Genomic DNA, 12,759 nt, shown 5'->3' on the forward strand with positions numbered 1-12,759 from the left:
AGTGGTTTACAATGACAAGGTCAAATATTTGAAAATCAAACAGTGATTGGCATATCCAGAGACAAGAAGGCACTTTTGTGGAGGTGGCATTCTAGTAAATTTTAAAACTTTGTGATGGATTTTTTTTTGGGGGGGTGGGGTACTGGTACTGGGGCTTGAACTGAGGTCTGGATAGTTGAGCTTTTTTGCTTAAAGACTAGCTCTACCACTTGAGCCACAGCTCCACTTTTTAACTTTTTGGTAGTTAATTGGTGATAAAGGTCTCATGGAATTTCCTGCCTAGGCTGGCTTCAAACCACAATCCTCAGATCTCAGCCTCCTGAATAACTAGAATTAAAGGCATAAGCCACCAGTGCCCAGCCAATCTGTTATTTCTATTTTCTTCTCATTTTCCTCTCTACTAAACTCCAGAAAAATTCAGAATGTATGGATTTATATCCATACCATGCACAGTATGATAGTTTTTATGATTATCATGATACTCAAGAAAACCCCCACTGTTGGGGCTGGGAATGTGGCTTAGAGGTAGAGTGTTTGCCTAGAATGCATGAAGCCTTGGGTTCGATTCCTCGGTACCACATATACAAATCCAGAAGTGGTGCTGTGACTCAAGTGGTAGAATGCTAGCCTTGAGCAAAAGCAGTTCAGGAACGAGTGCCCAGGCCCAGAGTTCAGGCCATGACCGGACCCCCCCCCCCAAAAAAAAGAAAGAAAGAAAAAAGAAAATTCCCAATGTTAAAATATTTTTCAATAGCAGATATAACAGTTATCCAGATTTCTTCAACTACCATATATATGTGTGTGTGTATATATATATATATATATATACACATACATACACATATACATACATACATATGTATATAGAGAGAGAGTCATGGGGCTTAAACTCAAGGCTTGGGCACAGTCCCAAGAGTGCTCAAGGCTAGCACTCTACCATTTGAGTCACAATGCCACTACCAGGTTGTTTTTTTTTTCTGTGGGGGGGGCGGGGTGTCTGGTCGTGGGGCCTTAACTCTAGGCCTGGGCGCTGTCCCTCAGCTCTTCAGCTCAAGACAAGCGCTCTACCACTTGATCCACAGTGTGCCACTTCCAGCTTTTTTCTTTTTGCTTATGTGGTGCTGAGGAATCGAACCCAGGGCCTCATGCATGCAAAGCAAGCGCTCTACCATTGAGCCACCTTCCCAGCCCACACTACCAGGTTTTGAGTGGTTAATTGGAGATAAGCATCTCACGGGGACTTTCCTGCCTGCGCGGGCCTTTGAACAGTGATCCTCAGATCTCAGCCTCCTGAGGAGCTACGATTACAGGAGTGAGCCACTGGTGCCTGGCTTGCCTCAATTTTGTGTGTGTGTGTGCGTGTGTGCGTGTGTGTGTGTGTGTGTGTGTGTGTGCGCGCGCGCCAGTCCTAGGGCTTGAACTCAGGGCCTGGACACTGTCATTGAGTTTTTGCTCAAGGCTAGCACTCTACCACTGGAGCCACAGCACCACTTACAGCTTTTTCTGTTTATGTGGTACTAAGGAATCGAACCAGGGCTTCATGCATGCTAGGTAAGCGCTCTACCACTAAGCCATACTCCCAGCCTTGCCTGGTACTTTTTAAAAATCAAGATCCAGTTTGGATGATAAAGAGCAAAAAGTAGCCTGCTGCTCTCAGGAGGAACTAGCTATGCTGCCATCTCTAGACAGGGACAGCACTTTCTGACTTACTTACCTATAGGTCTTCTGGGAGAAATAAAATTAACCTTGAGCAAAATACTAAACTTGGATTTCCAAGGAAAGTACAGTATTCATGATTAACTGAATTCAATGGACACATGTCATCTGCCTATATTGGATACTCTTTCAGCTTCACTTAATGTGTCTTTAAATGAGTTAATGCATTCTAAGTGCTTTAGAAATGGGTTTGAAGCCGGGCGCTGGTGGCTCACGCCTGTAATCCTAGCTACTATGGAGGCTGAGATCTGAGGATCACGGTTCAAAGCCAGACCAGGTAGGAAAGTCCATGATACTCTTATCTCCAATTAACTACCCGAAAACTGGAAGTGGTGCTGTGGCTCAAGTGGTAGAACGCTATAGCCTTGAACTGAAGAGCTGAGGGACAGTGCCCAGGCCCAGAGTTCAAGCCCCATGATTGACAAAAAAAAAAAAAGAAAAATGGCTCATGCCCATAATTCTAGCTACCTCAGGAGGCTGAGATCTGAGGATCATAGTTCAAAACCAGCCCAAGCAGTGGCATCTGTGAGATGTTTAGCTCCAATTAACCACCAGAAAATGGGAAGTAGAGCTGTAGCTCAAAGTGGTAGATCACTAGTCTTGAGCAAAAGAGCTTAGAAACAGCACCCAGGTCCTGAGTTCAAGCCTCATGACCGACAAATAAAAAAAAAGAAGAAATGGGTTTGACATAAGTAAATGCTCAATAAGTTATTAAAAAAAACAATTTGGGGGACTAGGAAGGTGGCTCAGTGGTAGAGTGCTTGTCTTGCATGCATGAGGCCCTGAGTTCAATTCCTCAGCACCACATAAGCAAAAAAAAAAAAAAAAGCCGGAAGTGGCACTGTGGCTCAAGTGGTAGAGCACTAGCCTTGAATTGAAGAGCTGAGGAACAGTGCCCAGGCCCAGAGTTCAGGCCCACAACTGGACCCCCCCCAAAAAACAAACAAAGCAGTTTGGGGATTTATATTTGTAGATAGTCATAGATCTCAAGTCATTTTTCTTTTTTTTTTTTTTTGGATCCGGTCGTGGGGGAGGCTGAACTCTGGGCCTGGGTGCTGTCCCTCAGCTCTTCAGCTCAAGGCTAGTGCTTCACCACTTGAGCCACAGCGCCACTTCCTGTTTTTTCTGCTTATGTGGTGCTGAGGAATCGAACCCAGGGCCTCATGCATGCGAGGCAAGCACTCTCCCACTGAGCCAACTTCCCAGCCCCTCAAGTCATTTTTCAATTGAAGGTTGATCCTTCCTTATGCAAGGATTTTTACGGAGGGATGCTATTTCCTTAGTGTTGTCTCTTAAGGTTTAGGCTCTAATATTTTTCTGACAAAAATAATGAGCATTTTGGATTATGCAAACAAGACAGTATGTCAACCTTAATATTTAAGAGCTGTTTTGAGTTCACCAGAAGCTTGCATTGAAAATTAACCTAAACATCCTCAAAACCTAAGCCATGAAAGTTAAAGCCAGGTATAATAGCTCATACCTATAATTCCAGCTACTTGAGAGGTAGAGATCAAGAGGATTGCAGTTTGAAGTAGTCCAGGCAAAAAGTCAGCAAGATCCCCATCAACAAATAAGCGTGGCATACCTATAATCCCAGCTACTTGGGAGGCACAAATAGGAGGATTGTGATCTAAAGCTAGTTGCAGTGGGGGAAAGGCAATGTGACCTAGGTGACAATGGCTTATCTCTAGAATCCTAGCTACTAGGGGCTGCAATCAGAGGATCCAGTTTGAAGTGACGCAGAGTATTATAGTCTGTGAGATTCTATCTCAAATCTGTAAAAGCCATAATTTATATGTAATCCTACTCAGGAGGCTGAGATCTGAGGATCACGGTTCAAAGCCAGTCCAGGGCTGTAAAGTCCCTGAGACTCTTACCTCCAATAAACCACTAGAAAACCAAAAGTGGCTCTGTGGCTCAAGCAGTAGAGCACTTGCCTTGAGCTGAAGAGCAGAGGGATAGCGCCCAAGCCCAGAGTTTAAGTCCCACGACTGTCAAAAAAAAAAGACTAGACATTTTCATTTAATGGTACTGGGGTTTGAATCCAAGGCTTTGTACTTGCAAGAAATATACTCTACCACGGAACCAGATCTCTAGTCATGGACTTCCAATTTAGTAGACTTCTTATAAACCTAACCTCTACCATGCTCTTTTTCCTTTTGTTGCCTGAATCAGGATCCCATATATTTCCAAAGCCTCATTTTAGCTATCTGTGGAGAAATGGTTTCCCAGTTGAAACTGTACCTCCACCCAGAAGAAACATTTTACTGGGAATGTCAATGTATCACTAGCTAAGGTACCTTAAGTTGAAATTCTTTATTATGCAGCTTGCTTTTAAAAACATTCTACATTAGGAAACTAATCTGATAGGAGTACAGAATGAATTAACTGTTTACCATATTTGAAATCCATGTTGTTTCTCACTGGTTACATTCTACAACCACTTAGTATAGTACCACCTAGTGTGCAGAACTAAGCCGGCATGTTTTTATACATAGATAAGTTGGCAAGCCAGGCCTCACCTGCAGGACTGGTAGCTGGAAAGCAGGAAGATTCTCAAGTGTGGTTCTGCTCTCTCTCTGACCTGAAGAACAGGATGGAATGGTGAAAGATAACTTAGGCAGTGCCTCAGCAGTTACTTGTGGACCCAAGTATCTAGGTAGTTCTAAAGGAACACTATTCAAAAAAAACAAAACCCACTATGAGCTAAGTACTCTTGAGGAATAGGTTATAAAGTCCATTCTTTTCCTGTGAGAATAGGGTAATGACAGAATAGTCTGTAATTTGAGTTTATGAGTGGGAAGACATACAATATAAGGATGTAGGTGAACTATAGATGGCAGTGCCTTATCTAGAGGGCTGGTAGCAGAGATACTTTTACTGAAAAAAGATGGGGAATAGCTGGGCATCAGTGGCTCACACCTGTAATCCTACCTACTCAGAAGGCTGAGATCTGAGGATCACGGCTCAAAGCCAGCCCGGGAAGGAAAGTCCGTGAAACACTTATCTCCAATAAACTACTAGAAAACCAGAAGTGGCACTGTGGTTCTAATGGTAGAGTACTTGCCTTGAGCTGAAGAGTACAGGGACAGTGCCCAAGCCTAGCGTTCAAACCCCATGACCGACCAAAAAAAAAAAAGATGGGGGATGGGGAGTAGAATGGATACTGGCTTTAAATTCTCAGAACTGAGCCTCCAAAATATTCAATATGGAATTTGAAACAAAATAACCTAAAAGACTAGGCATGGTGGCACATGACTCTAAGTCTAGCACTAAGGAGGCTGATGCAGGCAGATGGAAGTCCATCTTCATAGACTTATATGCCAACTTAAGCCACGTGAATTTCTATCTTAAAAAAGAAAGGCTGAGGATGTCTATCAGTGATAGGTGCTTGCCTATTATGTACAAGGCCTTGAGTTTGATATCTAGCAGCAAAAAAAAAAAAGACGAAAACAACTTAATCCTACAAGGCAACTGGCAACTGGGTGAGGAGTAATCAACAAAATCCAGGCTTTCCTTCACTGTAAAGGAATGGGATGGCTCCTCAAATATATTAAGGGGCTAAACTAGTGACAATGCCCTTGGTAGGCAGAGGTAAATCTGAACTTATAACTTAGAAAAAAAGCTTCATTTTAGCATTGGTGCCAATGATTGAAAACACAACTTTGGAAATAATGTTTCACTTACTAGAACTGTTGGGGGTGAGGACTCTTGGGTGGTCAGAATTCCCATTTAAGAATGTTCTGACAGAAGAAATCCCCTGTCCAAAGGAGGCAGATGAAGGTCTAAGGAGGGAAATAAAATAAGCATCAGCAGAGAAAAGGAAGATAAAGGTAAAAAAAAGAAAAGGCCTAAGCCAGGTGCTGGTGGCTCATGCCTGTAATCCTAGCTATTCAGGAGGCTGAGATCTGAGGATCGAGGTTCAAAGCCAGCCTGGGTAGAAAAGTCAGTGAGACTCTTATCTCCAATAAACCACTCAGAACACCGGAAGTGGTGCTGTGGCTCAAGTGGTAGAGCACTATCCTTGAGCTGAAAAGCTAAGGGACAGCACCCAGACCCAGGGTTCAAGCCCCATGACCAACCAAAAAAAAAAAAAAAAAAGGCCTATACATTTAGCCTAGAAAGGAAAAAAATATCAGCACCCCTGCTTACAACTGAAAATAAAAAGAATTTGCATGCATATTAAACACAGTACCACTCAACCTTCTCTTTTGTTTATAAAGCAGGTTATAAACTTCAGTGGTATATGCCTGTAGAGAAGTTAACTCCAAGGCTGCTGGCAGAATGCCAGTGTTCTTCCTTCCCCAGAGGAAAGAAGCACAATGTCACTTACCTGTAAGACAGGCTCTGAGTTGAAGCTGGTGAAGGGGTTTCTGGAAAACATTTAAACAAACCAGTCAGATAATTCAGGAACTGGAGAAGAGGTATACTGAAACCAGGACAAAGGAAATGGAGATCAAAATTTTTGATTTTGTGTGTGTTAAATGAAAAGGCACACAAATCACCTAGCAGTGTCTTATAAAGGTGCTTTATTCTTCTCCCTTTTGTGATCCATTACTGCCTTGAAGCAAAAAACAAAAATCGAAAGCAAAAAGGACTGCAAACATGGCTCAAATGATAGAACACAGAACACCTTACTAGTGAGTATGAGGTCTTGAGTTGGAATCCCAGTACACTCTCCACCCCCTGCAGCCCCCCACATTTTTTTTTCCCGTCCTGGGGCTTGAACTCAGGATTTGGGCACTGTTCCTGATCCTCACTGTGCTCAAGGAAAAGCCCTCTACCATTTGAGCCACAGAACTACTTCCGGCCTTTTCTGTTTATGTGGTACTGAGGAATCGAACCCATGTATACTAGGCAAGTACTCTACCACTAAGACACATTCCCAGCCCCCCAAACATCTTTTTTTTTTTTTTGTCAGTCGTGGGGCTTGAACTCTGGGCCTGGGCGCTGTCCCTCAGCTCTTCAGCTCAAGGCGAGCACTCTACCACTTGAGCTACAGCGCCACTTCCCCAAACATCTTTTTTTTTTGGGTCCGGTCGTGGGCCTGAACTTTGGGCCTGGGTGCTGTCCCTCAGCTCTTCAGCTCAAGGCTAGCACTCTACCACTTGAGCCACAGCGCCACTTCCGGCTTTTTTCTTTCTGCTTATGTGGTGCTGAGGAATCGAACCCAGGGCCTCATGCATGCAAGGCAAGCGCTCTACCACTGAGCCACCTTCCCAGCCCCCCCAAACATCTTAAATCAACATTCTAACCTTCTACTTTCAAAATCTAGGAAAAAAAGAACAAACCAATGCAAAATAATCAGAAGGAAGGAAATAATATTAAACCACAAGTAGATGAAATAGAGAACAGAAAAATAATAGAGAAAAACAAAGGTGGTTTCTTTGAAATGACCAAATAAGAGACAAAGAAAAAAGACGGTTACTAATGGAGGAATAATACCTCCAAAAATGAATTAGAATATCTATATTTTTCAAAGAAAAAAATTTGGAAGAATTAGGACACTCTTGGTGAATTATTTTTATTTATTTTTTGTCGGTCATGGGGCTTGAACTCTGGGGCTTGGGCGTTGTCCCTGCGCTCTTCAGCTCAAGGCAAGCGCTCTACCGCTTGAGCCACAGCGCCACTTCTGGTTTTCTAGTGGTTTATTGGAAATAAGAGTCTCAGGGACTTTCCTGCCCGGGCTGGCTTTGAATTGGGATCCTCAGATCTCAGCCTCCTGAGTAGCTAGGATTACAGGCGTGAGCTACCGGCGCCCGGCTTGGTGAATTTTTTAAATAAAAAGGATTTGGAAATTCCAAAGGTGCCCCTTGCTTATTAAAAAAAACAAACTCTTCTATAGATATCCTCCAGGGATTGGCTAATGTCCTTGAAACTAGTAACAACTGTTCTAAGGAGATATAAATAAATTTAGTGTGGAACCAAAGTACATCTCTGACGTGTGTGCATACACATGCACGTGCGCGTGTATATCTGTCTGTGTGTGTACAACCACACACTTGTACTAAAGCTTCAACTCAAGGCCTCTTGCTCTCCCTTAGCTTTTTTGCTCAAGGACTGCACTCTTCCACTTGAGCCACACCTCCACTTTCCAGCATTTTTATTTATTTATTTATTTTTGTAGTCATGTGGCTTGAACTCTGGGCTTGGGCGCTGTCCCTGTGCTCTTTAGCTCAAGGCGAGTACTCTACCATTTGAGCTACAGTGCTACTTCCGGTTTTCTAGTGGCTTATTGGAGGTAAGAGTCTCATGGACTTTCCTGCCCAGGCTGGCTTTGAACCATTATCCTCAGATCTCAGCCTCCCAAGTAGCTAGGATTATAGGCATGAGCCACCGGCACTTGGCTTCCCAGCACTTATAATAATAATAATCTTTTTTTATTCAACTGCTGGTCTGGCTTTGAACCAAGATCCTAGGATCTCAGCCTTGCCAGGGTTACAGGTGTGAGCCACAGGTGCAAGCCTTCACTGGAATGTTTTTACTTTTAATACACAGTGAAGACACCTTCAGTTAACAATTGACATCTTTACTTTTATGTTTACTTGTACTGCCATCTTGTGGCAATTTTAAAAACTGAAGTCAATTAGTTTTCTTAGATGCTATTACTCAGCTTGCTAACATTCCCTTTGAGAACTTGAAACCTTGTAATACATGTGTTGTTTTCTGGAATCCCTATGTGGAAAAAAAACGCAGTGTCATTATATTATACATAGAAAGCCAGAAGTATGCTGGTCTCTGCACAGAATATGCTGACTTCAGACACCTATTCCCCACCTCTCACCAATATATGAGTTTCTGGGAGTGCTCCTTTCCTGCAGGCCTCTGCCTCCCTGATGGACAAATAGTAAGAATTAGTGAATATATCCTGGTTCTTTAGATTTCCTATTCCCTAATATCTTTCTATATCTATATATGCAAGCATATATCATTCTCTCAGTGTGAGTATACTAATTTACCAATGACCCAGGTTTTGCTACTTCCCAAATGAACATAATGGATACTATTACTTCAACTCTGAGTACTTCCAGTATTTATTCCTGGACCAACTACATGCCAACTGATTTTTGTGTCAGGTCTCCATTGCCAAAGAAATTAGAGCCTGCTGCCAGGCGCTGGTGGCTCACATCTGTAATCCTAGCTACTCAGGAGCCCAGGCAGGAAAATCTGTGACACACTTTTTTTTTTTTTTTTCTGTCAGTCATGGGCCTGGGTGCTGTCTCTGAGCTCTTCAGCTCAAAGCTAGCGCTCTACCGCTTGAGCCACAGCACCATCTCCGGTTTTCTGGGGGTTAATTGGAGATAAGAGTCTCATGGACTTTCCTGCCGGGGCTGGCTCTGAACCATGATCCTCAGATCTCAGCCTCCCGAGTAGCTAGGATTAGAGGCGTGATCCACCAGCACCTGGCTGTGACACTCTTATCTCCAATTAACCACTACAAAATCAGAAGTGGAGCTAGCTGCGGTCAAAGTGGTAGAACACTAGCCTTGTGCAAAAGAGCTCAGGGACAGCATAGAGGCCCTAAATTCAAGTCCCATAACAAACAAACCAAAAAAATAGCGTCTACATGGCTTCAAACAAACATCATGGGCCAAACCCAATATAAATTTCAGTTTGCTGACTTAAAATAACTTTTCATTGGGGCTGGGAAGTTGGCTCAGTGGTAGAGCGCTTGCCTTGCATGCATGAGGCCCTGGGTTCGATTCCTCAGCACCACATAAGCAAAAAGGAAAAAAGTCGGAAGTGGTGCTGTGGCTCAAGTGGTAGAGCACTAGCCTTGAGCTGAAGAGCTGAGGGACAGCGCTCAGGCCCAGAGTTCAGGCCCATGACTGGATCCAAAAATAAATAAATAACTTTTCATTAAGCACTAGAAACCTTAACTTAGAAAGTTAAGTTGAATATTACTTACTTGTCCCGCACTACCAAAGACAGTTGCTCTGTAAGGAATGGACTCCACCGAAGAGGGCCGACTATATAAGGTGAGATAAGAAAATGGGTGCTAAATCTTTGACATATACTTGAAGTATTCTCAGTCTCAAACTGAGCCATATCCAGGCATTTCTTTCTTTCACAGTTGCAAACAATTTTAATGCTGCTATATAGGCTTTCTACTTACCTGACTACTTGGCTGCTATGCTGGGAACTGGGTCGTGGAGTAACTAAAAGAGAATAAAGTATAGGATGAAAGGCTCCCAATAATGGCACACTCTGCTTGCCTCACCAACTGCTGGTAGTGGTTATCTGGTTCTATGATATTAATCACATCATATGTAAGATTAGGAAAATCACATTATAGTCTGAGAGAAAACCATCTTCTATTAGTGAAAAGGATATTTATTTCTCTCACATAGATATATGGGCAAAATAAATATTCTCTACCTGATTGTGATGGGGAAGTAATGCCCATTAGTCGGGGTGTGGTCAATCTGGAAAAAAAAATAAGCAAGCAGTTCTAATTTTATTAAGGAAAAGTTTAGTAGTTTAATACCAAGCATCAGTGGCTCATGCCTATAATCCTAGCTACTGAGAAGGCTGAGATCTGAGGATCATGGTTTAAAGCCAGCCCTGGCAAAAAAGTCCTTATTAGACTCTTATCTCCAATAAACCACTCAAAAACCGGAAGTGGAACTATGGCTCAAAGTGGTACAACACAAGGAAAAGAGCTCAGGGAAAGTACTTAGGCCCTGAGTTCAAGCTCCACAACTGATAGAGAAGATGGAGGAGGAGGAGGAGGAGGAGGAAGAAGAGGAGGAGGAGGGAGGAGGAAGAGAAGGGGGAATAGTAGCTTGCTTTATCAGCACAGATTGCTTACTGTTATGTATTAAAGGTATTCACCCTAAAATATAGACCTTTCATTTCCAGTTCCCTAAGTGAAACCTTCACTTCTCTATTGCTCATAATAGAGGTCTTTCCTTTCTTCTCACAGTGCCTTACCAATTACTCTCTACCTTACATCTATCTGTCCATACATTCACACGTTCCTCCATTCTCTTAATTCATCAATACAACAGGTACTTATTTAGTGTCTATATGTCCTAAATCCTGAGACAATTAACTATCGTAAGGATCATCTCTGATTGGCTCACAGGCTAGTGAGTCTAGCTATATAGCTGATGCGTAGAGTGCTTGTGTAGTGAGGCCCTAGGCTTCATCCCCAGTAATACAAAGATATCACAACATTTAGGTATTATAGTGAGTGTATCATAAATACCTAAGTATGAAAGAACATTAATTGAGCCAGGTACTGATGGCTCACGCCTGTAATCCTAGCTACTCAGGAGGCTGAGAGCTGAGGATTGCAGTTCAAAACAACCCCAGGCAGGAAAGTTTGTGAGACTCTTTTTTTTTTTTTGGGGGGGGGGGGAGGGTCCGGTCGTGGGGCCTGAACTCTGGGCCTGGGCATCGTCCCTCAGCTCTTCAAGTCAAGGCTAGCACTCTACCACTTGAGCCACAGCGCCACTTCCGGCTTTTTTCTTTTTGCATATGTGGTGCCGAGGAATCGAACCCAGGGCCTCATGCATGCAAGGCAAGTGCTCTACCACTGAGCCACCTTCCCAGCCCCTGTGAGACTCTTATCTCCAATAAACCACCAGAAAACCAGAAGTGGCGCTGTGGCTCAACTGGTAGAGTGCTTGCCTTGAGCTGAAGAGCTGAGAGACAGCGCCCAGGCCCAGAGTACAAGCTCCACCAACAGAAAAAAAGGAAAGAAAGAACACTAATTGGTAACTTATGTGAATTTGGGGATGCTGTTTTCTTTCCTTTTTTCTTTTTTGCTGGTCCTGGGGCTTGAACTCAGGGCCCTTGAACTCACTGTCCCTTAACCTGTTTGTAATCAAGGCTAGTGCTACACTACCTGAGCCACAACACAACTTCGGTCTTTTTTCTAGGTAGTTTATTGGAGGTAAGAGTCTCACAGATGTTCCTGCCCCAGCTGGTTCCTGCAATCCTCAGATCTCAGCCTCTTAAGTAGCTAGGATTATAGAGCCACCAGTGCAAGGCTTGTATCTTTTTTTAATCCTACTCAATGGTAGGACAAAGATATCACCAATTAGAAGGACTGTTTTTTGTTGGTGGTGGTGGTGGTTGTGGGGCTTAAAACTCTGGGCCTGGGCGCTGTCCCTCAGCTCTTCAGCTCAAGGCTTGCACCCTACCACTTGAGCCACAGTGCCACTTCCAGCTTTTATTCTTTTTGCTTATGTGGTGCTGAGGAATTGAACCCAGGGCCTCAGGCATGCAAGGCAAGCACTTTACCACTGAGCCACCTTCCCAGCCCCTGAATGAATATTTATTGAAGAACCAGAACATCTAACTTTGCCTAATGAAGTCTTTGCAGAGGAAGTGTTTTGAATTTTAAAGGATGAGTAAGAATTTTTTTTTTTTCTTTTATTTATTTTTTTGTCGGTCATGGGGACTGACCTCTGGGCCTGGGTGCTATCCCTCAGCTCTTCAGCTCAAGGCTAGCACCCTACCACTTGAGCCACAGTGCCACTTCCAGCTTTTTTTTCTGCTTATATGGTACTGAGGAATCGAACCCAGGGCTTCATGCATGCGACGCAAGCACTCTACCACTGAGCCAACTTCCCAGCCCCAATGAGTAGGAATTCTTAAGATGGGAGTCAAGGTTGAGTGTTAACAATGAAGACTTCATTTCAGCACTTTTCAGTGAGTAACTTTTTTACAGAGGTAAGAGAAATTCTTCAATCATTTTCTCCATGGAACTTAGACAGCCAGGACTCAAAAAAACAACAGGCTAAAATAAAAGCTTCCCAGCACAAGGAAATAAGAAGTGTGTAAGGAGAAGAAAATGCTAATTATGTGAATTTGATCATTCCATACTGTACGCATGTATCAAATCATTGAACTACACTCTGAAATATGTACAATTAGTATATGTCAATTAACTTTTAAAAATGAAACATAAATGTTCAGGATAGGAAAATTTACCAGCTTATGGCAGCTGATAAAACTGACCTGCTTCCTTGGTACTGAACTGGAGATTCCTGCAGGTAAAGATGTATAAGGGAAGGAAATTACAGATCAAAC

At 43.1% G+C, this 12,759-nt stretch overlaps 1 protein-coding gene across 1 annotated transcript in view; it reads right to left on the reverse strand.

Moving 5' to 3' along the window:
* Rnf212b (ring finger protein 212B) overlaps positions 1 to 12,759 on the reverse strand; it is a 29,664-nt gene that overhangs the window by 1,157 nt on the left and 15,748 nt on the right. Inside the window, exons 6-13 of the mRNA XM_042686459.1 lie at positions 12,688 to 12,716; positions 10,096 to 10,142; positions 9,833 to 9,875; positions 9,626 to 9,686; positions 8,501 to 8,549; positions 6,050 to 6,089; positions 5,404 to 5,501; positions 4,239 to 4,300 (exon numbers count right to left, since the gene is read on the reverse strand). Coding sequence (XP_042542393.1) covers positions 4,239 to 4,300; positions 5,404 to 5,501; positions 6,050 to 6,089; positions 8,501 to 8,549; positions 9,626 to 9,686; positions 9,833 to 9,875; positions 10,096 to 10,142; positions 12,688 to 12,716 — 429 coding nt within the window. The remainder of the gene's footprint in view (positions 1 to 4,238; positions 4,301 to 5,403; positions 5,502 to 6,049; positions 6,090 to 8,500; positions 8,550 to 9,625; positions 9,687 to 9,832; positions 9,876 to 10,095; positions 10,143 to 12,687; positions 12,717 to 12,759) is intronic.

This window comes from Dipodomys spectabilis, unplaced genomic scaffold (assembly GCF_019054845.1).
Source record: "Dipodomys spectabilis isolate Male_0828 unplaced genomic scaffold, ASM1905484v1 ptg000097l, whole genome shotgun sequence".
NCBI lineage: Eukaryota > Metazoa > Chordata > Mammalia > Rodentia > Heteromyidae > Dipodomys > Dipodomys spectabilis.